This window comes from Bubalus kerabau, chromosome 12 (assembly GCF_029407905.1).
Source record: "Bubalus kerabau isolate K-KA32 ecotype Philippines breed swamp buffalo chromosome 12, PCC_UOA_SB_1v2, whole genome shotgun sequence".
In the NCBI taxonomy this organism is placed as follows: Eukaryota; Metazoa; Chordata; class Mammalia; order Artiodactyla; family Bovidae; genus Bubalus; species Bubalus kerabau.
Window position 1 is genome coordinate 46,827,501 of NC_073635.1, and position 25,777 is coordinate 46,853,277.

At 36.3% G+C, this 25,777-nt stretch overlaps 1 protein-coding gene across 1 annotated transcript in view; it reads right to left on the minus strand.

Moving 5' to 3' along the window:
- Positions 1-25,777, minus strand: part of DACH1 (dachshund family transcription factor 1) — a 477,329-nt gene that overhangs the window by 212,505 nt on the left and 239,047 nt on the right. The window contains exon 3 of the mRNA XM_055542628.1: positions 6,759-6,920. Within this exon, the coding sequence (XP_055398603.1) occupies positions 6,759-6,920 (162 nt within the window). The remainder of the gene's footprint in view (positions 1-6,758; positions 6,921-25,777) is intronic.

Genomic DNA, 25,777 nt, shown 5'->3' on the forward strand with positions numbered 1-25,777 from the left:
TGCCTTCGATCTTCTTCTCAGGTTTCAAAAATCAAAGAATTTTAGAGCCAAAGGCTAAGTGGGCATCAAGCTCCTTATTTATTAAATAAGAAATCTGAGAAATTGAGAGACCTATCTAAGTTACTTATTAGCGATGTTATTACTAGAAGCTAAATCTTCTGACATATTTTGCCCTTTGCTTCCCATCTCAGCTTTTAGAAGCATCTAGAAGGACTTGTTTTGATCAGACTATAAGCTTTCAAATGATAATTTTGTCTTAAATTGGCTATTTATTCTTTGTATTCTCACATCAGATTACCTTATTTAAAATATTTCATGAAGAAGAAATGAAAGAAATATTAAATATTTAAGAATGCATTGAAAATTATGAAAGAGTAGGTTACTACTTTTTAGTTTTTTATTGTCGGAGTAAGCAACTTTGTGGGAAATGTCAGGATATGAAGACATCTTTTACATAGGAAATGATGTGAACCATATGGCTTATTCACCATCAACTGAATTACAAACCATGGCAGTTCCTACACTTTTAGGAGATGCTTATGTGGTCCTTCCATTAAAATTCCACTAATGTGACATTTGTGAAAAGGTTTGTTTGGACATACTTTCCTGACCATGTGAGAAGCCACAGACAGCAAAGGCATTGATTAAAAGTGTTTATATATAAATTGAAAGCTATCAGTTCTAAAATATTTCTCATTTCATGTGTCAGAGTTTTTTGGTCTTTTAGGGAAGTCTTGTCTGTTTCCATGTTTACAAGACTCTGGCTGTTAATATTGTTAAATTTTACTCATCGGACAGGAAGAAGGATCTTAGCAATCATTGTTAGGAAAAGAAACATTAAGAAAGTTAAAAAAAAAAAGTTCCACATTTAATCTGTTAAACAATGGCAAATTTCTTATGAATCACTGATACTGTAATTGAACTGGAGACATTTTTAGAGCAAGCTTGCTTTGGCTTTTTCACCCTCCGATTTGGAATCTGCTCACAGTACTGCCAGCTTAACCAAAAAGGATTAACTCTCATATCCAACTGAGAACACAGATAATTCTCAGTAATTGGTAAAAAATGAAGATGAATGGGGCTGAGAGATAAGGAGCAATTAGCTCATCAGCAGTTACAGCTGTGCACTCAATCCGGATCCATCTCTTGAGTCTCGGCCCCTTTTAAAGAACCTACACAGAAAAAGCACAGGACACCCCTCCCGAAAAATTGCTATACCTGCCCATCATTTCTCTAGTCTTCCATTTTATTTCCTTCCTATACAAAGACACCTGTCACAGCATGCTATGTAAATTACTACCTCTCTCAGGACCTATGTCTAAAGCCAATCTTCTTTTTAAACTTTTTTTTATAACAGAAACCAAATGACTACTGTAGACACTCTTAAATTCCCTGTCAATCGTTTCATTATAGCAGCATCATCTGTTTGAAAATATAAGCAATTCCCTCATCTAATTATAGGAAGGATTTGAGGTTCATTAACATTGCCAAAGCAGAGAATCCAATGTGCAACTTCAGAGCTCTGCTTGGTGGCCTGTGTTCTCAGTTTCCTTTTATTTGCTTTCTCAAGGTCTCCAAGACTTTTTCCTGAAATCACAATATTAATTTTGCCTTCCAAATAGACACGTGAGATAGAAGAAAGGAAATGACTACCATGTAAAATATTTTGTTTCTTCAGGACTAGCAAAAAAAAGTTAAGGGGATGATCAGATGGGGAAGATAATTTTATTATCTATCTGCCCAGCTTTTTTTTTTTTTTTCGTCATTGTTTTGTTTGTAGGTTGGTGGACAGAAGTAAGAAGTAAGGAATGCCATTGAAGAACACACACAGCTGTTTAATCCCAAACTAAAATTCTTGTTTTTACTTGAAACTCCTATATCCTTTTAACTATTGCAAATTTGGAAAATGCAAACAAATCCTACATTTCAGGCATATGAAATGTGTTCAGTTTGTGGATCACTGCATTAGGGTATTCTTGTCTACTTTCCATGGTGTTCAGAGGAGAAACTCTGAAGTCTTAAGATTACTTCACTTCCTCAAAGAAATAACAGCAGTTTGGGGTTATGACTATAGTTTAAACAATAAGATTTTCTTGGGACATCTGTTTTGAGATCACATTTTGAATAGATATGAACTCATTTCCTACGAAGCAAGCAATCTACTATTGTTGATAGCTGTTTACCAGTTCTATGAGTCAGATATTAGCTGGTGGCAAAGGTCCCTCTTAAATCCTCCTGTATTCTTTAAACTGTGTACATAGTGTTTTCCTTAAATAAAATGTTAAGAGAAGTAAAAATGCAGTCTTTTCCTGTCTCTTGGTAAATTATAGTCCACAAACGCTTGTACTTGGAAATAATATTTAATGTATTTATATTTAAAAGAGTCGTTTCCTTTGTTGTCATTAGTTAAGGGAGTAAGATATTAGGTTTAGCAGGTATGTAAATAACAGAGAAACTATTAAGAGATGCTTACTATGTCAATATTTATATAGCATTTAAAAACTAGAAGTTAAATTAAGTTTCCTTTATTTAGATTAAATCGATTGTGATTAATTTAGTATCCTCAAAAATGTGCATGATGCCAAAAAAAAAAAAAGATAAGTAGATAAAACACAGCTACAGAGACTATGAAATTGACCTTGGGTTCACCGGTTTTAAATTCTGCCTTTCCAATATCCCAGTCCCAATTTCCAAGCAGCATTTTTTAAGATGGTTATGTAGATCAGTCCTTAAAGCAAAAAAATAGCAATTTATCTGGTCTGTATGTTGTGGATAGTGTTGCCACTAAAAAGAATCCAGGACATTTTTCCTTCTTATCTGCAATGTAGCTTATATCAGCCAACCTGTCACAAGATAGTACTTGATATAAACAAGAGATTGCAAAGACATCTCAGTAATCAATATCAGGATGGCTACAGTATGGAAACCCCAACCAGTGCATATCATTTGTCTCAGCATCTATTTCTATGGCCAAATGAAGCATTAATTCAAATCATAAATCTATGGTGATTTAAATCTGGGAATGAGCACCTGCCTGCTTTAATGATTTATTTTGTACATTTCAGTAAGCAGGAGATTTGTCCATATGAACTGACAGGTCACCTTCAGATGCCAGGAGCAGACTGTTTATCACCATGCAGACTAGCATCTCATCTTAGCAAGTAAATATTAAACTAAAAGAATCCAATTGATTGTGGATGAGGGAGAATGGCGACACGGCCATATATTTTACTCAGCCTGCCGATGCCTTACTCGGGTCTATCCTAAAGTCCTCACTTCTTCCTAAAGTGATCATTCTGTTGGAAAGGTGTGAGCTCAAGGTTACCAAGTAAAATTGGGATGTAAAATAATTGTCAGTGTCACAGGTTTCTTCAAACACCTTTTTTTTCTGGCTAATTGTTGCAATTCATATTAAGAACTAGAGACACTCATCTATAATAAAAACATCCCTCACCTCACCAAGCCAAATAAAAGAAACCAAACCAAGCAAAAGAAAAAAAATTATCTATTTTCTAGGGCAACAAGGATTTTATTTACGACCAAGAAGGGGCAAAATAGAGTGTTTCCACATACAGAGCCCTGAAACGTTTAACAGAACTTGTGAGCCAGATGAGTACAAGGAAAAAAAGAACTTGAACTGACTTCAGAAATGCCACTAGATTTGGGCAGGGCTGAGAGTAACAATACATCATTTAAGTAGCACCTCTCTGAGGGGTTTTTCTACTTCAAAGAGCTGATAGATTCATGAGAGCAAGTACATTTGTATCCTGAAATATAAAGCTTCTGAGATTCTTGGGATTCCTCCTGGAATTCATAGGCTTCAATACCACTTCCTAAGCACCTCCTGCTAACTGATGTTCCTGGGGATCCACCATATCCTGTTATGACTGTCTTACTTAACCACGTCACCCATTAGACTGCGTGCCCTGTGAGTGTTGAGACTATTAGGATTATTTTTGAGTTCCTAGAATAAGCTAAAATCAAACACACAACAAAATCCAAATGATGTCACAGATGCCCCCAAATTTCCTCACAGGCATGAAGCTTAACAAATACCTAGTAGAGAGCATAGGAAGACAGGAGGAAACAGTTGATGCTGTAAAAAGAGGAAGAAGGTGGTTTTCAGGAGGGCAAGAGGGAAGAAATAATAACAATAGCAAAAATAATACCCACACAACCAACCTTACACATGACCAAAAGTGTGATAAACAGACATTGTAATGAATAAAATGATAAACACTTGATAAATATGCTTTCCTTTAATTCTCATGATGTAGATACTATTTTTTATGCCATTTTTCAGATTTGGAATGTAAGGCTGAGAAAGTTCACATAATTTTCCAAAGTCACATAGCAGTTAAGAAGTGTTTAATAAGTAGTCGTTATTAGACACTTACCAAGAGGCAGGCACTGTCCTGAGAAGCAGAGAAAACTGCAGCCTGTTTTAAAGCAACGACTTTGATCTATGCAAACTCAACTCCCCCTCACCATTGCCCTGCACCTTCTCCCGCTCTACCCACTCCCTGCTCCAAACTCTGTTTCCCTGATCTCCAAGTAAAGAAGAAAGGAGAAAGGGGTATGCTCCAGAAGAATAATAAATCAAAAATTCTTAGAGGATAGTGGTATGTGAGAATAGAAGAAAAATGACAATGATAACATTTTGCCCCCAAACAGCTATAGATATATAACACACGTGATCTATATGCCTTAGGGACTAACGGTAGCATTAATGTTAACACAGTCTCAAAATATTAAGGCCCTCTAGGAAAATTCAAATAAATACCCATTTCTGGCTCAAACTGGGTGATGCATGTCAAAACTAAAAAGCGATATAATCTAGCAAGCAAATACCTTAATGGAAGAAAAGTGATTTTTTCCAATAAAACACAAATTTAAACTGGTTCTTGTTTAAGCCATTATGATAGTCTAGGTATCCAAATGATTATGGTGGGCACAAGGCGATCAGAAAGCAAATGCTATTTCATAATATCAAATGTTAAGAGTATGTCAATGCCTAATTGTGTTATCTTTATCTTATGCCTATTGGTTTCTCCAAAGCCAGTTTCTGCTCTGCTCTCAGGAAACTTGACAGAGGAATAAAGTTTCAATATATTTTGTTCAAGTGTTATTATACTGGCTTATTCAAAGATCCCTCCTCACAACACCAACTACCAACAATAAACCGCACTGAAGTCTTAACTCTCCTAAAATTTTGAAAACAATCCAAATTATGTTTTGGAATTATAAGTATGATTTATAATGGCTAATTACTTGTTTTTAAAAGTGTCCAATTTTGCTCTATTTTATCAAAGTAAGACCCTTATGTTAAAACTGTGCGCAATCAATAGTTTTAAAAAGATAATTACAATTCTTTCATTTTACTTCAATAGTTTTTAACTTTTAAAAGTTTAAATTGAAGTGTGTAAACTATAACCCAAACAATCCACTGCCCTTTGTCTTCTTAATAGAAGCACCATAAATGTGAACATTGATGTTTCCTTTAGTTCTTTTCAATTTTTGTGCCATTCTTTGTCTTTTTTACACATCTTTCCACCCTTCTAAGAATTGCTACCACCTTCTTTATCCTGCTCTCAAATCAAAGCCATTAACACTGCTCCCTTTCTTTCTCTTCCCTAGTTCTGATGAAAAAGTTATCTTTTTTCTCTTTTGTACATTCCACTTTGGCATCACTAAAGCCATGATATTTGTGTATGTGTTTTAAAATTACTTCTTACTATGTTACTCATATCTAGCACATGATCTCATGAATTGTTGTGAAAATGATTATGACTGAAGTCCACAGCATTCCTTCCTACACCTATACCTATATGTCAAGGAACTGAAAGCAAGCAGATACTGATTATTAAAGAGATAATCTGTTAAAATGCAGCATAGAAAAGAAAATCTAATTGAACTGCCAAACTTATTGCCTCCCTCATGAACATATATGCTGGATATAGTCTCTTGTATACATCTTGTAGCATTCAAATTTCTCCTGTTACATTAAATTTTGAGCATGATTTCTATATTTTAAAGAAAAATAATTTGGTGGGGATAAAATGTTGTATCTCAAAAACAGAGATACAAAAGATATCATCAATAAAAATGTGGCCCTCACTTGAAGTTGACTGACAAAATGAATTACCCAAAAGAATTCTGCAAAGATAAAGTTGTTCCTTTTATTTTAAACAGTGACTATTAATCTTACTTTTCTCCACAACTCAAGAACAAAAAAGATCAAATTAAGAAATTGAAGTGGCATAGTTTAAATAAGAGAAATTGATAACGGTTGTATACAGAAAGAATGAATCATCAGCATAATTTTTATTCTTGGCAGCCAGCACATGAGAAGGTAAAGTTTACGTTTTGCTGCTAAGGCACATTCTTCTTTGGTAACCAATGAATTAAAAGTTAGTAGTCTGTGGCTTTGTTTGTAAATGTTCTTCTGTCACCTTGTGTATAATCAATTATTTCAAAATTCTAACTAATAAAGCTTATTTGTATTACGAAATATGTTAACTAAAATCGTATGGTAGGAGTTGCAGACTTAACGTTAATTCTGACATTTAAAAATAATGTTCTCAATGATTTATTTAGAATACATGTTGTTAGGCTAATTGGCTTCTTCAAAAGGTACACTATCTTCAAAGCTAAAAGGAACAACTTCTTGAATGGGTAGCCAATAGCTGGGTTCTGTAAAAGAAAGTCACTTAGTAACAAAATGAATACAGTTAAGTTGCACTGAACAGAAAACTTACCAACACTTGAATTCATGTCCCCATTTTCAGAATCTGCTCCATGTTGGTTATTACTGGCGTGATAGTTGCTCATAGCTTCTAATTTGATTTTTTTCACCTTCATTGCTTCGGCGATAGCTGCGTTGGTAGCAGCGGCAGCTGCTGCAGCTGCTGCTGTCAAACCTTTAAAGAATAAATTAAAAATGAGGTAATGCACATTCTGATTTTTCACATAAGAGTTCATGTACTTTATACAACACATATACAAGCATATTGGAGTATCTGATTCCTTTATGCAATACTCTCATATCGTATATTCATTCCCAATGAACCAATGAAAGAACATTGATAGAATGGACAGAATGCTCTCCAAACTCCCACATCAGTATTAGCAGAAGCATAATTCGTATGTAGAAGGATAACAGTCGAAATAAGGCCAGAATTCTCTCTCAAACAACTCCATCTGAATATGTCATTCCCTGCCTGCTTCCAATGCTGTCCAGCTGCCTAATGAGAGTAAAAATATAACCTGCTTAACAATTCACCAAGCTTTTCACTAGACCTGGAAAGCTAGCTAATCACCCTAAATCTCCATGTTCTCATGCCTCACTCCCCCTGTGTTGAACTTGGCCCCAAGGCCCACATCTGCTCTGTCTTCAAGCCTGCACTTTCTCACAGACCATCGAATGTCCCAGACAACTCTACTTCTCATCCTCCAGTATTCTAGTCCCAGAGTCAACCCTTCTAATCACTATGCCATGATATTTATCCAAACAGTTTGTCTCTGCTCACTAAGAAAATGACAGGTAAGAGTGATCATGAGGGGATTTCCCTGGTGGTCCAGTGGTTAAGAATCTGCTTGCAATGCAGGGGACACTGGTTCGATCCCTAGTCAAGGAACTAAGATCCCACATACTATGGAGCAACTCAGCCCATGTGCCACAACTACTGAGCCTTCACACTCTGGAGCCCACACTCGGAAGCTACTGTGCCTGCGCACCACAATGAAAAAGCCCACGTACCACAAGACCTGATGAAGCCAAATAAATAAATAACCTTTTTTTTTTTTTTTTAAAGGAGTGATCATGAAATTAGAAATAACAGTGAGACCAATATGGAAGAGCAGAAAGAGAAGTGTCAGCTTTAGGTACAGGCTCCAGGTATCCAGCAGAGGTTTCAGAGCAGTGTGAACTTCTAAGTCAATCACTTCATCCTGACATTCTTCACACTCCCCTGGTGGCTTAGATGGTAAAGAATCTGCCCGCAATGTGGGACATCCAGGTTCAAGTCCAGGGTCAGGAAGATCCCTTGGAGGAGGGCATGGCAATCCACTCCGGTATTTTTGTCTGGAGAATCCCATGGACAGAGAAGCCTAGCAGGCTACAGTCCATGGGGTCACAAAGAGCTGGACATGTCTGAGCACTACATGAATGATTTCTCTTAACTTTAGAACTTTGACGTCTATGAAAGGATATACCCTCCCACTGCCCTCATACTTTTTGCTACGGCTGCTTCAGAGCTGGCTACAGTGCTTCAGCCCGCTCTGAATTTATCTGTATGATTTATTTCCACTCGCAGCTGGTGGATTAGAGACTGAACACCTCTCTCCTCCTTTTCCTCCCCACTAATCATCACTTCTAGTTACTACAGCAAATAAGTTACTGCCTCAGGAATTAAAGAAAGTTTTGTTTTTGTTTTCCCCTAGAAACCTCTGCTTTATTTTAGAGGTTAGGGGAAGACCTCACCTTTCCCTCAGATCTGACCAAAAACACCCTGACAACTTTCACCCCAATGCAACAAAACTTTCAGACTGGATCTTTGCATGACAAACTGATAACCACCCCCTAAAAAGGCACTGGTCTGAACTAAAAGAATTCATCTGGGTCTGAACTGAACACTTATTGCCATTTAAGTCCCAACTTGAACTGATTCTCTCCTCTTCCTATGATTGAATTTACTCCCCAGTTACTCATTTCCTTCAAAGATGTTTCAGAACATTTTCTTTCCTGTTCTCTTAAAATTCTGTTTGTGTTTCCCAGAAAATCTCTCTTCCTCAATTCGCCTTGTCACCAGTGTGAACATCCCACTTGTCCTTTCCCTTTATTGCCTGGTGTTGTCCCATCTCCAATTTATGACACATCTTTGTCTTTGATTTATGCAGCAGGTAAATCTTGTTCCATAGTATGCAAGTAAAAAAGAAAACCTACAACTTGAGATATGAGTGTTATTATTGGATAGATCTGAATCAAGCTCAGTAGCATGAAATGTAACTATGCATGATATGGCCTTACATAAGCTATAAAATCTTCTTAAGAATGTTTTCTTCATCTGTGAAGTCATCCTATTCACAAAGGGATAATAGAAGGATTAAATAATATAAACTGTGTGAAGAATGCCACCTTATGTTTAGTAAAAATTAGGCAGGTCTTGTGTTCTAGTTTTTACTTTAATAAGTCAAGCCCAGTCTTAGCTATGACTCCTACAGGATATGATGAGCTGACCACATCCCCCTCAGCTAGAAGCCTAATTCTCCTTATCTGCCTGCATTAACCCTTGACTTTTAAAAATGCTTTCAATAATTTTATTATGAAAAGGGTACTTATGATACACTTCTATTTCTCCACTTGACATTTTTCTCCCCAGGTTTACATTTCTAATATAAATTCCAACAGATAGTTGTGTGTATGATACACATACATGCTATAACTTAACTATAATACTTTTAAAATATTCTGTTTTCAGTATGGTTTCATGATGACAAGAAGAAAGCTATTACATTTGCAACAGTTGCTGATTTTAGTTCTACTAACTCACCTTGATGTTTGATGGGTCCTCAAATTTAATTCTTTAGTAACTTTCGAATTCAGCCAATTTTCTCCATCTCTATTGGCTCCCCCTAGTACAAACTGTCGCTTTTTCTTCCATGGAGTATTGTAATTATTCTTAACAGCTTTTACTTTCTCTACTTTCAGTCTCTTATGATTCATGCAGCAGCCAACATAACCTTATGAAAATGAAAATCCAATCCTGACATTCAATGCCTGCTCTGAGGAGCAAGTTGGGTGCTTCATGTGTCTGTCAGGGCCCTGTGTGCTCAGTCCTCTGCTTCTCTGTGTGGCATTATCTTTCCAGCAGGTTCCTTTTGCTTTCTGTGCTTCAGAAACATAGACATCTTTCACGTCTTCTAAAAGACATTTCCTCTTTCAAATTAGACTCTGCACATGGTGTTCAAACTTTCTAGAAAAGCTGTCCAGTCCCATATCCCAGACCTGTCCCTGCAAGCCATGTGATGGCTTAAATATGATGCTCCACAGGGAGCAGGCTCAGGATCCTGACTCTTTAATCAGCTTCCTTAGTGGTTCAGACAGTAAGTATATGCCTTCAATGTAGGAAACCTGAGTTCAATCCCCGAGTCATAAAGATCTCCTGGAGAAGGAAATGGCTAACCACACTAGTATTCTTGCCTGGAGAATCTCATATACAGAGGAGCCTGGCAGGCTACAGTCTACAGCCTTACAAAGAGTCGAACACGACTGAGTGACTAACATTTTCATTTCACTTTTCTTTTTTCAGTGGAAACAGGCTTAAGATTCTGACTCCTCAGTCTACCTGGGAAAGAGCTCCAACACTTCAAGAATCAATCTAAGACTTGCTTATTTTAAAGAGCTGACTTTCCCCACCCTACTCCACAAGAGTAGAGCTTGTGTTCTCAGCTCTGTTGAATGAGAATTTGTCTTCTCTGTGCATTAGAATCACTCACAGAGCTTTAAAACCATACAAAGAGCTGAGTTCTATCATCTGAGATTCTGGTTATTTTGAGTTGTATATTTGAGTTGAATTTACTGCTCCTTGGGTTACATTAATGTGAAATCTGAGAACAAACTCACTCCCTTAAATTGTTGGTTTTTTTTTTTTTTGAGGGGGAAAGTGGGGAGAGGGATGTTGCTTGGGGGGTTAGTTAGGGCTGATTCCTCTAACTATATTATAATACCAAAAGGACAGAAAAACATTCTTAATATAAGTATCTCAAACACTGAAGCCAAAGCCTGGCACAATTTGTATCTGAATGAAAAAAAATGCTTCTGAAATTGGATTACCTGGAAAGCCACAAGAGAAATATGGGCATTATTTTGACACTATCGGGCTTCCCTGGTAGCTCAACTGGTAAAGAATCCACCTGCAATGCAGAAGACCCCGGCTTGATTCGTGATCAGGAGGATCTGCTGGAGAAGGGATAGGCTACCCACTTCAGTATTCTTGGAATTCCCTGGTCCCTCAGCTTGTAAATAATCCACCTGCAATGTGGGAGAACTGGGTTTGATTCCTGGGTTGGGAAAATCCCCTGGAGAAGGAAACAGCTACCCACTCCAGTATTCTGGCCTGGAGAATTCCATCGACAATACAGTCCATGGGGTCACAAACAGTCGGACACAACTAAGCGACTTTCACTTTGACAATATCAATGTATGCCATTAAAAACACTTTATATATATTGCAGTCAATAAAAATATACTAACAGTAGCAAATCTCATTAACTTAATAATAAGCATTTACTCTCCATTGCTGGAGACAATTACAAAAGTCTCACCTTCACTTCTGCATTTATTGCACTTTCTGTTGGCCTTGTCATAGCCCTTTCAAATCGTTAATGTAATTCTCAAATCCTCTCCGGCTTGCTGCCTCTAGTAAAATCTTACTTTAGAATATAGACACTCACTTTAGAAAGAGCCCCATTGTATATTTTGTTCCCTATTGAAGCTGCCTTTGAAAGAACAGTTTAACAAATTCACAACAAAGCTCCAGTGTTTTGTCTATGTTTCATAGAGAACACAGTGTTAAAACTCTTCCTATGTAATTAAGAATGGTTTGCTGGTGCGACATGCATGGACCTAGAGATTATCACACAAAGTGAAGTACATCAGGCAAAGACAAATATCATATGATGTCACTTATATGCGGAAATAAAAAATGATACAAATGAATTTATTTACAAAACAGTCTCACAGACTTAGAACACAAAGTATGGTGACCAAAGGAGAAACTTTGAGGGAGGGATAAACTAGGAGTTTGGAATTAATGGATATACATTACTATATATAAAACAGAAAAACAACAAAGACCTAGCATATAGCACAAAGAACTATATTCAACATCTTATAATACCTTATACTGGGAAGGAATATGAAAAAGCATAAATATGCTTATATATGTATATAACTGAATCACTTTGCTGTATACCTGAAGCTACCAAAACATTGTAAATCAACTATGAAGTGAAGTGAAGTGAAGTCGCTCAGTCGTGTCCGACTCTTTGTGACCCCGTGGACTGTAGCCCACCAGGCTCCTCCGTCCATGGGATTCTCCAGGCAAGAATACTGGAGTGGGTTGCCATTTCCTTCTCCAGGGGATCTTCCCGACCCAGGGATTGAACCCAGGCCTCCCACACTGCAGGCAGATGCTTTAACCTCTGAGCCACCAGGGAAGCCCTATATCCAATACGAAATAATTTTAAAAAGAATGGTCTGCTTGTGTAAACACTGGTAATAAAATATTTACCACATACTTTTTCTCCCTGTGTAAGCTTTTCTTACTTAGAACTCTTTCCACTTGCCTCATATTCAGATTTCATGATATTCTCCTTCAATATCCCACCCTGAAACAGCGCATTTATGACTGCTTTTAACTCTTTCCAGACAAAACAAGTCATTTTTTCCCCTAAGAACTAGGTAATCCAGTTTCTCGAAGTGATAATCTATATCAAATCCAGCTGCAGAGCATGGTAAAGTGGAAGATTATCATCGCTTGGGCCATATTCACAGAATCTATCTCTTAGATGGGCTTCCCTTATAGCTCAGTTGGTAAAGAATCCGCCTTCAATGCTGGAGACCCCGATTCCATTCCTGGGTCAGGAAGATCCCTTACAGAAGGGATAGGCTACCCACTCCAGTATCCTTAGGCTTCCCTTGTGGCTCAGTTGGTAAAGAATCCACCTGCAACGGGAGACCTGGGTTTGATCCCTTGGTTGGGAGGATTGTATAGTCCATGGGGTTGCAAAGAGTCAGACATAACTGAGCGACTTTCACCTTTCATTTCTGAGAGATGGACTGAAAAATCTGTAATTTTATCTTTCAACAGGTTGATTCTCTGCCCTTAGATTATTTGATGACAATAATATACCATATTAAAGTGTGGCTGCATTTTACAATAAAAGCTTATTAGCCTGGTAGTGGTTTTTGAAAGTGAGTATAGTTCAGAATCAACAAGGAAACTTGTTACAAAACAAAATTAGGATGACTCAATCATCAGGATCTGAGACACACTGCTGTAGACTCAGACTCAGAACTGTAGGTTCAGACTTTGGAAAACTGAGTCTTCTATGCCTGTAGCTTAGCACAGCAGAAGCAAAGAGGCCAGCCAGGTAATGCTGCACTTCCGTGTGATATAAATACAGTAGTTGTGTACGTGATTAAGTCAATCAACAACTTACATTGATAAATCTATTTGGTATATACAGTAGCTGTTAACCAAAGAGCTTGGGTAACTTCTGATTCTTCAATCACATAGAATTTTTTTCAGATTTATTTCTCTCATTGGGGGAAAAGTTATGTGTATATATATAACACACACATAGTGCATATGTGTGTGTGTGTGTATGTGCCCGCGAGTGTGCATGTGCACAGTGAAGAAACATATAAATTAATAAAGAATCTCTCCCACTAAGGAAAGATTAAATCATCTCTTTTACTTCCTGAAATTTTCTTTTTTATACACCCCAAGAACAATCATAGTATTTTACACATAAAGATCAAAACATGCACTAAACCATGTAGTTAAATATCAGTTCAGTCAGTTCAGTCGCTTAGTCGTGTCCGACTCTTTGCGGCCCCATGAATCGCAGGCACGCCAGGCCTCTCTGTCCATCACCATCTCCCGGAGTTCACACAAACTCACGTCCATCGAGTCAGTGATGCCATCCAGCCATCTCATCCTCTGTCGTCCCCTTCTCCTCTTGCCCCCAATCCCTCCCAACATCAGAGTCTTTTCCAATGAGTCAACTCTTCACATGAGGTGGCCAAAGTACTGCAGTTTCAGCTCTAGCATCATTCCTTCCAAAGAAACCGCAGGGCTGATCTCCTTCAGAATGGACTGGTTGGATCTCCTTGCAGTCCAAGGGACTCTCAAGAGTCTTCACCAACACCACAGTTCAAAAGCATCAATTCTTCGGGGCTCAGCTTTCTTCACAGTCCAACTCTTGCATCCATATATGACCACTGGAAAAATAATAGCCTTGACTAGATGGACCTATGTTGGCAAAGTAATGTCTCTGCTTTTCAATATGCTATCTAAGTTGGTCATAACTTTTCTTCCAAGGAGCAAGCATCTATTAATTTCATGGCTGCAGTCACCATCTGCAGTGATTTTGGAGCTCAAAAAAATAAAAGTTTGACACTGTTTCCACTGTTTCCCCATCTATTTCCCATGAAGTGATGGGACCAGATGTCATGATCTTCATTTTCTGAATGTTGAGCTTTAAGCCAACTTTTATACTCTCCTCTTTCACTTTCATCAAGAGGCCTTTTAGTTCCTCTTTACTTTCTGCTATAAGGGTGGTGTCATCTGCATATCTGAGGTTATTGATATTTCTCTCGGCAATCTTGATTCCAGCTTGTGCTTCTTCCAGTCCAGAGTTTCTCATGATGTACTCTGCATATAAGTTAAATAAGCAGGGTGCCAATATACAGCCTTGACATACTCCTTTTCCTATTTGGAACCAGTCTGTTGTTCCATGTCCATCCAGTTCTAACTGTTGCTTCCTGACCTGCATATAGGTTTCTCAAGAGGCAGGTCAGGTGGTCTGATATGCCCATCTCTTTCAGAATTTTCCACAGTTTATTGTGATCCATATAGTCAAAGGCTTTGGCATAGTCAAGAAAGCAGAAATAGATGGTTTTTTTTTTTTTTTGAATTCTCTTGCTTTTTCCATGATCCAGCGGATGTTGGCAATTTGATCTCTGGTTCCTCTGCCTTTTCTAAAACCAGCTTGAACATCTGGAAGTTCACAGTTCACATATTGCTGAAGCCCGGCTTGGAGAATCTTGAGCATTACTTTACTAGCGTGTGAGATGACTGCAATTGTGTGGTAGTGTGAGCATTCTTTGGCATTGCCTTTCTTTGGGATTGGAATGAAAACTGACCTTTTCCAGTTCTGTGGCCACTGCTGACTTTTCCAAATTTGCTGGCATATTGAGTGCAGCACTTTCACAGCATCATCTTTCAGGATTTGAAAGAGCTCAACTGGAATTCCATCACCTCCACTAGCTTTGTTCATAGTGATGCTTTCTAAGGCCCACTTGACTTCACATTCCAGGATGTTTGGCTCTAGGTCAGTGATCACACCATTGTGATTATCTTGGTCATGAAGATCTTTTTTGTACAGTTCTTCTGTGTATTCTTGCCACCTCTTCTTAATATCTTCTGCTTCTGTTAGGTCCATACCATTTCTGTCCTTTATCAAGCCCATCTTTACATGAAATGTCCCCTTGGTATCTCTAATTATCTTGAAGAGATCTCTAGTTTTTCCCATTCTGTTGTTTTCTTCTATTTCTTTGCATTGGTCTCTGAGGAAGGCTTTCTTATCTCGTAGTCAAATATAGTGTAGATTTATTTTATTTTAAATTACTTAAACCCTATTTTATCATCATCAATTGGGAGACTTTAATGTATGCTTAAAATTCTGTCACTGATAAAATAATGTATTGAAAGACAGTTTTTTTTTTTTTTTTAAGTCTTCCTTCAGAGAAAGGATAATAAGTCATGCATACATTGTGCAATTCCTAGACCTTATATTGGCCCTCAGAAAAGGGACTGTGAATCAAACTTCAGTTAAAATCCATAGGCCTTAGAGCATGAAGAGATATTTAGTTTTTTTTCTCTATTTGATCTTTATAAACTTTCACTTACAAAAGAATGAGCATATTTTTACACAGCATTTGGAAATAAAGCTTGTCATATTAGCATTTGAATTACACTACAAACTCATTACTGTGGGCTCCATTCTGTTTACTCCTTCAGAGCAAATTTTATATTATCTTTTAACTAGCTATTGTTAGATTTTTTTTTTAATTTTTATCTTGGCTTATAGGTTTTTTTCATAATACTTTTATTTTTTGATGCACCATTAAAATCTTTTAAAGTTCTTTTTGAAAAAGTGACTGACATGGGGATTACTAGTTATCTAAACTCACTATCTTAGAAAGAGTAAACATATGGTGGCTGAAAGAAACACTTTAAGAGTCGTACAAACTTTGGACAACATTTTTATGAAATAATGCAGTAAATTACATAATTCCTAAACCTTCAAAATTCCTATCTTTAAGAGATACCAGTTCCAATCAGTAGTGTTATGGGGAATGAAGGTAAAATAGTGCACACAACAGCTAAACCCTCTGCAAATGGTAGTAAATATTTTCAAGTAACCCATAAAATCCAGCACACCTTTATTTAGTTTTACATTTGTTCAATTATTCACAAAAATGCAAATATGACAAAAGCTATCCAACACTGTAGGGTAGAATCTAGCCATTTGACAAACGGACACCTGAAAATCATGCTTCTATCCAATCTTTTGACTTAGTAGTCTCTGTCGATCAAAGTTATCATAAAATCATTAACTTTCCACTCTGTGCTATATTGATACAAAGCCTTTGCTACTTCAAATTCAATATCCAAAATCCAATCCTTGGGTTTATCATTTGGAAGAGAAGCAGGCACTATTGTTGCTTAAGAGCCTTTTCCTTGCAAAGATAGCATTTTCTTTTTGCTCTCAACTTTTATCAAGAGCTTTCAAATACTTCAAATACTGTTATACAATCCTGACTGCTCTCTCTAAAAAGGGAGAAGTACCCCCATTCTATTTATTTCAAATAAGTTAATATCCTTAGTTATAAAGAGTAGATTACAACTATAGATTATAAATATCAATAAAAGAGACATATTGCTGTCAAATTCTTTCTCTGATCTGTCTGTTTGCTCATTAACTTGAAAGGTCTAATCTTTGATCTTTGGTTTCAAAGACAACAAGATGACTTCCAAATGTTTGATATGTTGTCTACTTTTACATCACTTTCCATATAAAATGTATTTTCCAAGACTTAATGGCTAAATAAAATTAGTTATAAGCAAGAGATAGTAAGCATTCAAAGTTTCCATATGATAGACTTTTTATGAGTCTGTCACTTTACCCAAACTTAGAAAAAAAACACTTTAACATGCACTCATTTCTAGCCAATAGTAGTTATTATTAATATTCTGGAATTAATAAGTTATTTATGTCTGGCATTCTTCCTACTGATTATTCAGGGAGACAGGCGGCTTATAAATATCTCATCACTCCACCGTCACAGAAATTTCATCGACAGTGCTCATGCACAGCTATTAGCAATATGAATCTAACCATTACAAGAAGGAGGAAAATCGAACATGTGGCATTAATACGCAGTCCTGGTTCCTAACCATCTGATAGGCAGATGGTGTGAAGCGGATTCTCCAGCTGAAATGAAGGGGCACATCATTTAAAACCTTGTTTGCATTCTAACTGATATCAGTGCCATATTGATATACATGATACATCATGGCAGTATTTGAACAATCTAGTTTGTTTCCGTCATAAATGTTTACAACCTTGTTTTTTTTTAATCTTATAAGCATGTTCAGAAGAGTGTATTTTTAATTTATGAAACCTACTGTTTACTTATGTTGAATTAGAAGATTAGAGAAAGCAAGAATATTAAATTACCTCAACCAGAGCAATATAACCAAGACAGATGAATAAAGTGGGTTTCTATTTTCAATAAGATGTTAGTAAAGGAATTTTAAAATTAGCCCAGGCATTTTGTGCATTAAATTCATTTATTCATTTAAGCCTTCTAGGTGTTTCTCCCCCAAGTGGCATACAGAGATACTTAATGCTTTACATAGTCATTCATTTAAAATTCTCGCTGTGTGCAATTAATCTTGCCCAACAATTTGATTCAGAAAGTAAAACATCAAAAAGCATAGCTCATTTCAACAGTCATTACTGTGAAGTAATCTTTCTGCTCCTGACAGGTCCTATAGACTTTTTGCAAAATTCTATTGAAGGTGCATTGTAAGCTCTGTATGAGTCTGAATTACAACTCAATTGAAATCACTCCAAGTCTTAGAAGAACTCTTGGCTCAATATAGCAACTTGAAAACACCAGTACCTTTTTTTCCACTCTGTCTTCTTCCTATCCTTATTTAAATGCCAGCTGTCTAAAAAACTGAAACGAATTTTCACAGTTATTTTATTTCCCAATACTTTCTATTAAATGGAAATTATGATTGAAATATGTCCATCCTCCCCATTAAATGATTAAATAACAGAAATGATAAGCAATTAGAATAAATAACTTTATTGTAAAGCAGGTGAGGCTTAAGATTTTGAATGTGAGTTTTTCTCCTAAGGGACATTAGAAAAGAAAAATTGATCTTTCAGACTATTAACGTAAACAGTCACTATACCAGTTTCCAGTTTTCAATTGGTTAAATTAGATTTTTAAATGTTTGGATTAACAACAAAAAATCTACCAATTTGGAGAAATATACAGGAAGTGTATTATAATCTTGATGACTAGTAAATCAAGTGTACATCAAGTTCAGCTTTCTTTACTGATTAGCTTGAAATCTGCAGCCTCACAGAGTTTACAAAGTAACAGCAGTCGTGAAGTCAGAGGGAGTGAATCCCATGGGGATGTCATTTGGCCACATGTAAAATCACTGAGAAATTTTCATGGAAGTTTTTGAAACAGTCAACTTCTGAACACTAACCCATAGAATCAGGCTGAAACAGAATCGATTCAAATGTTTAAATTACTATGATTTAAAATAAGAAAATACGCAATTTTTGGAAGTTAAACCTGACACAATGTTTTGAATATAAAACTTTTACTTCTACTCCATCTGTTAACATTACCACCTTTAGAAAAATATTTAACAGACACTTGGAATCTGGACTTGTAAAACGCAGAGAAGAGAAAGGCTTTATCTACTGCAACTCTTTTATTTTACTGATGATGCAACTTAGGGGCATCTAGGTTAATCATTTCTATAAAGTTACACCATTAAATAATGATAGAGTAATCCCAATTCCCCTAACTCCCTCTTCAGTACTGCCCACACTGACTCTGTTCATAAATGTAAAAAAAAAAAAATTACAGTATACAGTAAACTATGGAATCATTGAAGGAAAATGAAAGCTGTTTGCTTAAGTAGCTTATGGATTGCACAGGAAGTCGAAGTTATAGACACACAGATAATATCACAAGTATAAGTTAACCTCACTTAACAACCTGATATAAATGTTCATTTGTGATTCCATTTTATAAATTTCAGAATCTATTTGTCATGAAAACAATGATCATTCAACTGTCTTTTTGTTTAGTTACTAAGTCATGTCCAACTCTGTGACCCCATGGACTACAGCACACCAGACTTCCCGGTCCTTCACAATCTCCTGGAGTTTGCTTGAACTCATGTTCATTGAGTCGATGACACCATCCAACCATCTCATTTCAGCTGCCCCCTTCTCCTCTTGCTCTCAATCTTTTCCAGCACCAGGGTCTTTTCCAGTGAGTCGGCTCTTTATTACGGGGGCCAAAGTATTGGAGCTTCAGTATCAGTCTTTTTAATGAATATTCAGGGTTGATTTACTTTAGGATTGACTTTCAACTTTTAGAATTGACATGCAACTTTGTGCACAAAACTTTTAACCTGTACTACTGATGAAATATATTGTTCATAACATTACCCTGAGTCCTATATTTTAAATACAGAGTAAGAAGAAATAAAAGAAAGGCAAATAAATTATTTTCCTCTCTATATCTTGAATACAGAACAACTGACAAATTAAAAAAAAAAAAGAAAGAGGTAATCTTTGTCTTGAATTGTCAATAAATTGCTCTTATTTCATTATTCCATTCTCCACTAAACTGGGCACTAAAAGTTCTCACATTTGTCTATGGCCCAATATTTCTTACTACCTACATGACTGGTCAAACCAAATTACAAAAAGCATTGACCCCAAGCAGGTGGCTCTTACCAACCTGAAAGTAACTGACAGTATTAACATTCTGAAAGGATGTTTTTATAAGAGGCCACTTATCAATATATTGGTAACAGTTCAGGCCGGTAATAAGTGAAAAGAGAAAACGGCGTCATAAATTTAATTTCCTGTCAAAGAGTCACCTCATTGGCACTTTAGTCTAAGGATAATCTTTCCACTTGTTTTCTACTTTTCTCAACACCATGTAAATCCTCTGCTAAATCCTTTGATACTTCAATAAATCTCTCTTTTTCTCTTTTTCTAGAATCATGGTAACATGCAGGGCTCTGTCAGTGTATGATTGTTGATGAAGAGAGGAGAAGATGAGAAAAAGTTATAAGAGAAGTTGATTGTTTTGACATGTAAGTCTTATCTGTGGGAGTTATCCAATGATATAAATAACTGGAGACAATGTAATCATAATAAGTTTTTTTTGATGCAGTAATATAAACTTTTTAAAGTAAAAGACTCAAGAAATACACACACATATATATATTACTTTACACACATATATATAAATGCATCATTATATATATATATATATGTGTGTGTGTGTATATATATATACATATACAGGGAGGCATGGTGTGCTGCAATGCATGGGGTCACAAAGAGTTGGACACAACTGAGCAACTGAACTGAACTGAACTGATACATATATAGATGGGCTTCCCTGGTAGCTCAGTGGTAAAGAATCACCTGCAACACAGGAAGTGTACACTGGATCCCTGGGTCAGGAAGATACCCTGTAGAAGGAGAGAGCAACCCACTCCCATATTCTTGCCTGAGAAATCCCATAGACAGAAGAGCCTGGCAGGCTACAGCCCATGGGGATGCAAAGGAGTCAGACACGACTTAGCAACTAAACAACAATATATATATATATATATATATATATATATATATATAATATGTTATGTATAATGTATATAAAATATATAAATATATATATATATAATGACACATACACACTTTCTAAACAGAGGTTGGGATCTGAGTTAAGAACCGTATATAACCATGTTCACAGAATAACAATAAAGTAGGAAATGGCAACCCACTCCAGTATTCTTGCCTGGAGAATCCTGTGGACAGAGGAACCTGGCAGGCCATGGTCCATAGGGTCGCAGAGAGTCAGATATGACTGAAGCGATTAAGCACACACTGAATAACAATAGGATAAGAATGGAAAGACTATTTGAAGCAATATATTCTTCACACTTTTGTCATTACGTTCTTATATTTATTCCATCATTTCATTGAATCTCCATATTCAGCCTATAAGTAATGTATTTTTCTTATATGATTTCAAGAAAAATATGAATGGTGATAGCTCAGTTGTAGTGTTTAGAAAAGTAGGGTTTTGGTTGCTGCTTTAAAGCTGGACTATGGAAAAGAATAATTCTGATTAATTCAGAAAAATAGATACTTCCATGTGACAAGGAAGATAAAAAAAATATAGCTCTTCGTTCATAACTTCAAATTGTTCATCCTTCTCTAGAGTGTGGCAGGAAGCCTTTATCATGGCATGCTTTTGTAGTCATAGTCATGATATTTAATTTTCTTAGTGTAATTTAGACCAGTTACTTACAATGTATGATTTTGAGACAATCTTGTACTTTATTGTTCAAGAAATAAATGCTGTCTATGTTCAAAATGATTTCCCCTTTGAGGTTTGATTAGTATCAATCCAGCTCACCTAGGAAAAGAGCAAGTGGATGTCAAGGAAAATTACCAACAGTTGGCATTACATTATTCACTTCTTTCTCTCTCTTTTTGCTTTTTGCTGCAAAAATCATTACAACAGAAAGAAATATCTAATTTCTAATATGTCAAGAAATGCAAGTCTTTTGTACATTCCAATAAAACCTTTCACTTTATTTCAAAACAATAATAATTCAGAGCAACTGTTCCATTTTCCTTACATCTCTTCATTTATGAGTGAAGTTTGTCATTGGACTGATCCAATGGCTTCTCTTGACCTAATTTATGTTGTACCATGAGATTCTATTAAAAGAAACTAAATCACTGCAGTAGATTTATTCACCTTAAATAATTTAAGCTAATTGAAAAAGAACCAAACTGAAACTAAAACACTTCTCTCAAGCATTCAACTTCTGCATATCAATTAGTAATTTAAACAACCAGCTAATCATAACAGCGTCATGTGAAACATGGGCCTGTGCTGTGTACACATTTCTGTACTTCCATGAAGCTGAAGAAAGAAATAAATGTCAAATTTGAGTCTGAAATCATATGTATCTATTCTGGAGTTATTCAGTTCAGCCATTCAGTTGTGTCCGACTCTTTAGAAGCCAATGGACTGCAGCACACCAGGCCTCCCTGTCCATCACCAATTCCCAGAACCTACTCAAACTCATGTCCATCACATTAGAGATGCCATCCAACCATCTCATCCTCTGTCATCCTCTTCTCCTCCTGCCTTCAATCTTTCCCAGTATCAGGGACTTTTCCAATGAGTCAGTTCTTCCCATCAGGGGGCCAAACTATTGAAGTTTCAACTTCAGCATCAGTCCTTCCAATGAATATTCAGGACTGATATCCTTTAGGATGGACTGGTTTGATCTCCTTGCAGTCCAAGGGACTCTCAAGAGTCTTCTCCAACACCACAGTTCAAAAGCATCAATTCTTTGGCACTCAGCTTTCTTTATAGTCCAACTCTGGAGTCATTAGGCAATTCCAATAAAATATTTTCACTGATGGATTTGAGACTTTTCTCAATTTACCCAAACAATTATGAAAAGAACACATGGCAAAATGAGAGAAATATCTGGAAAATTATATCTAATCACTCATCTGGCAATACATATGGCATTTCAAATTTATAACACAACTTAAGCAAAACAAAATTTAAAACATTACTGTTATTTACAAAAGTTACTTTTTCATAATAACCAGAAACTGAACTCCTATGGGTAGGTTTAAAAATAAAGGATCTAGTCTAATATTACTATAATTATATAGTGTTCTTCTCACACTTCTTGTTGGTAAAAGTTATCAAATATCAATTTAAGTTGTTAATAGTAGCACATCAAGTTACTGCAAATTATACTATGTTAATTGTCCCATCATTATAGAACTCCATTTGTAAAAGCAATGGTCATTTTTCTCATGCGATTATTTATTTTATAATTCAGCCTTTGTTAATACCTGCAGTGTGTGGCGTAATCACTCATAGGACAGTTTTACAAAGAATTACAAAGCTTTTTGCAGTATTTTTGCCATACATCTTCCTTCTGAGAATTAGAAAATTCAAACATAACTTTATCTTGGAAGTAAAGCTTTTTGAAATATTGCTAAAGTGCATATTGAATAAAGACAACACACTTAAGCACACTTTCCCCCCTTTAAACAGCATTCATCTTTTCAAAAGCAATAGATTCTCAGTCCACACGGAGTCTATTGCATTATTCATTTCATGTGCAACCTCATGCTGGACCATAAATTGTTACTTTATCTAATCAAAGGAGACTTAACTCTACAGAAGGTCAAAGGTTTAATTTTGTGAAGTATTATCTTACGCTATGAGTTTAACCGAAAAATAGAAGAAGAAAAACAGCCAAGAAACTGGTAATAAATGAACCTTTATTGCCTCAGGCATTGGCCTAGTTAATAAACTTTCATTGAAGGTTTCTTTCAACTGTTACGGACAATGAGAGGAAAAAAATCTTAAATTACAGCCATGTGTGACTTTTAAAGCAGTCATTCTTTTTTATCTCAACCTCCCTAGCTCAGGAGAAAAAAAAGACAAAGAAAGATTGTCTTCGATCTCTTAACCAAAAATGTATGTTTCTAAACAGATGAAAAAGTGCAGATAAACTTTTCTAAAAGCAGAGGTCAGCTTTGAACAATATAAAAAAATGCATTCTTTAGGTGTTGAATCTTAGTGAACAATCTCTCTAGCTAAATGTAAAACTACAAAAAGGAGGAAGAAGACAAGCTGTTTCTGCAAATATAACTCTTAAATTGGGTCTTCTACTTAGCAAAACATGATGCTTTATTATCTCACAATTAGTGCACAAAATTCACCGTAGATTTAAAATTAATTAAATATGCTATAAATAAGTACATTATTTATGTACTGTCTCCCCTGTTTTAGACCAAAAAAAAAAAAACCTTCTTCTATTTTCAGAATCAAATACACTTAGAAGCTAAATAATTCATGCTGCTGCTGCTGCTGCTAAGTTGCTTCAGTTGTGTCCGACTCCGTGTGACCCCACAGATGGCAGCCCACCAGGCTCCCCCGTCCCTCGGATTCTCCAGGCAAGAATACTGGAGTGGGTTGCCATTTACTTCTCCAATGCATGAAAGTGAAAAGTGAAAGAGAAGTCGCTTAGTCGTGTCCGACTCTTCGAGACCCCATGGACTGCAGCCCACCAGGCTCCTCCACCCATGGGATTTTCTTCATGCTATTGTTAGGCAATTCAAATTTTTAAGAAGTCTATCTATTTAGCTGACACTCTCAACCAATAATCACTCATGAGTAGTTTGGTTTTTTTTTTTTTTTCATTATTTTCTAGAGAAGAAAATGAGCTGAATTCTTCTGAATTAATGTTCCCTTTTTTGTCTGAGATGTGTATTGCTACCCTGGTGCTTGCTCTTTTGATTTCCATTGGCATGGAATACTTCTTTTCATCCTCTCACTTTCAGTCTGTTGGTATCCCTGATCTGAAGTGGGTATGTATAACTGAACTACTTTGCTGTATACCTGAAACTAACAAAACACTGTAAACCAACTATACCCCAACATAAAATTAAAAGTTAATTTTAAAAAAACTCCCTTTTTTTTTTTTTAGGAAGCACTATACTGAGCATAAAAGTTATTATGACCTTGATGGCAATATCTTTATCTCCACACCACAGCATAAGTAAGATAGATTCTCATATGACCAAAAGGGTTCACCTAAGCTGTGAGAAAGGGAAGATGCCATTTTCTGCATTTGACTTTAGATATCCTAAAATGCCAGGGAAAGAGGCCTGGCTTGATACTCTGAACTGGACACCCCTACTAGATTCTATTCAGAAAGCATATCACTCTCAGCAGGGCACCCAACCCTGTTCCCACCTGCCAGCACATGGACAGAATTGGGCTTTACTTCATTTTAGGAACGTGTCCCCAGGACGCTATCTTGGGCCACCTTTGAATCCAAACATGATAGCTGTTTACACCAGCAGGACCACATAAAAGTGGGACCAGGCTCCCTACTAAGAAATACACTTCACACAGCTGGGAGACATTGAGTTCTCCTAGGGTCGAGGATGTAACACGTTCATAGTAGCAGCTTTGCTTCTTTACTATATTTGCCTAGAAGAGAAAGAGAGACTAAGGAGAAAGAAGGAAACCTAGAAATTAAAGATGTTTTAACATGAATTCTGAATGGAAAAAAAAAAAGTCAGGTTATTGGCATAGAAATTTGAGGGTAAAAACATAGGTCTTCCAAAAACATAGTTAAATCTGGATATCAGAAACTGAAGCAGAGTGAGGCAATTCATTTTCATTAATTACTAGATGGTTTTAGAATCAATGAATAGTTCTGGATTTCATGCAAGAAATCATGAAGTACTACCCAAAAGTGACAGTGAAAAATACTTTCAAGGATAAACTTTTTTTTTCCTGCAGTCTATTTTCTACCTAATTTGTAAGCATGCATATGATTGGGGAGCAAAAGGAAGAAAATGTGAAGAAAATGAAGGGACATAAACTACTAGAATAGAAACACTAGCTATAAATGTGTATAATAAAGAGCTATTGTATGCATTTGTGGATAAAGAACTTAGTAACAGCAAGGATGGTCATGCTTTATATAAATTTCAGGGTTTTTTTTTTTTAATTACCAGCTTTTGTAAAAGGCCAAGGAACATTTAGAAAGTGACCCCAAGGTCAGAGAAGCATGGGAGAATA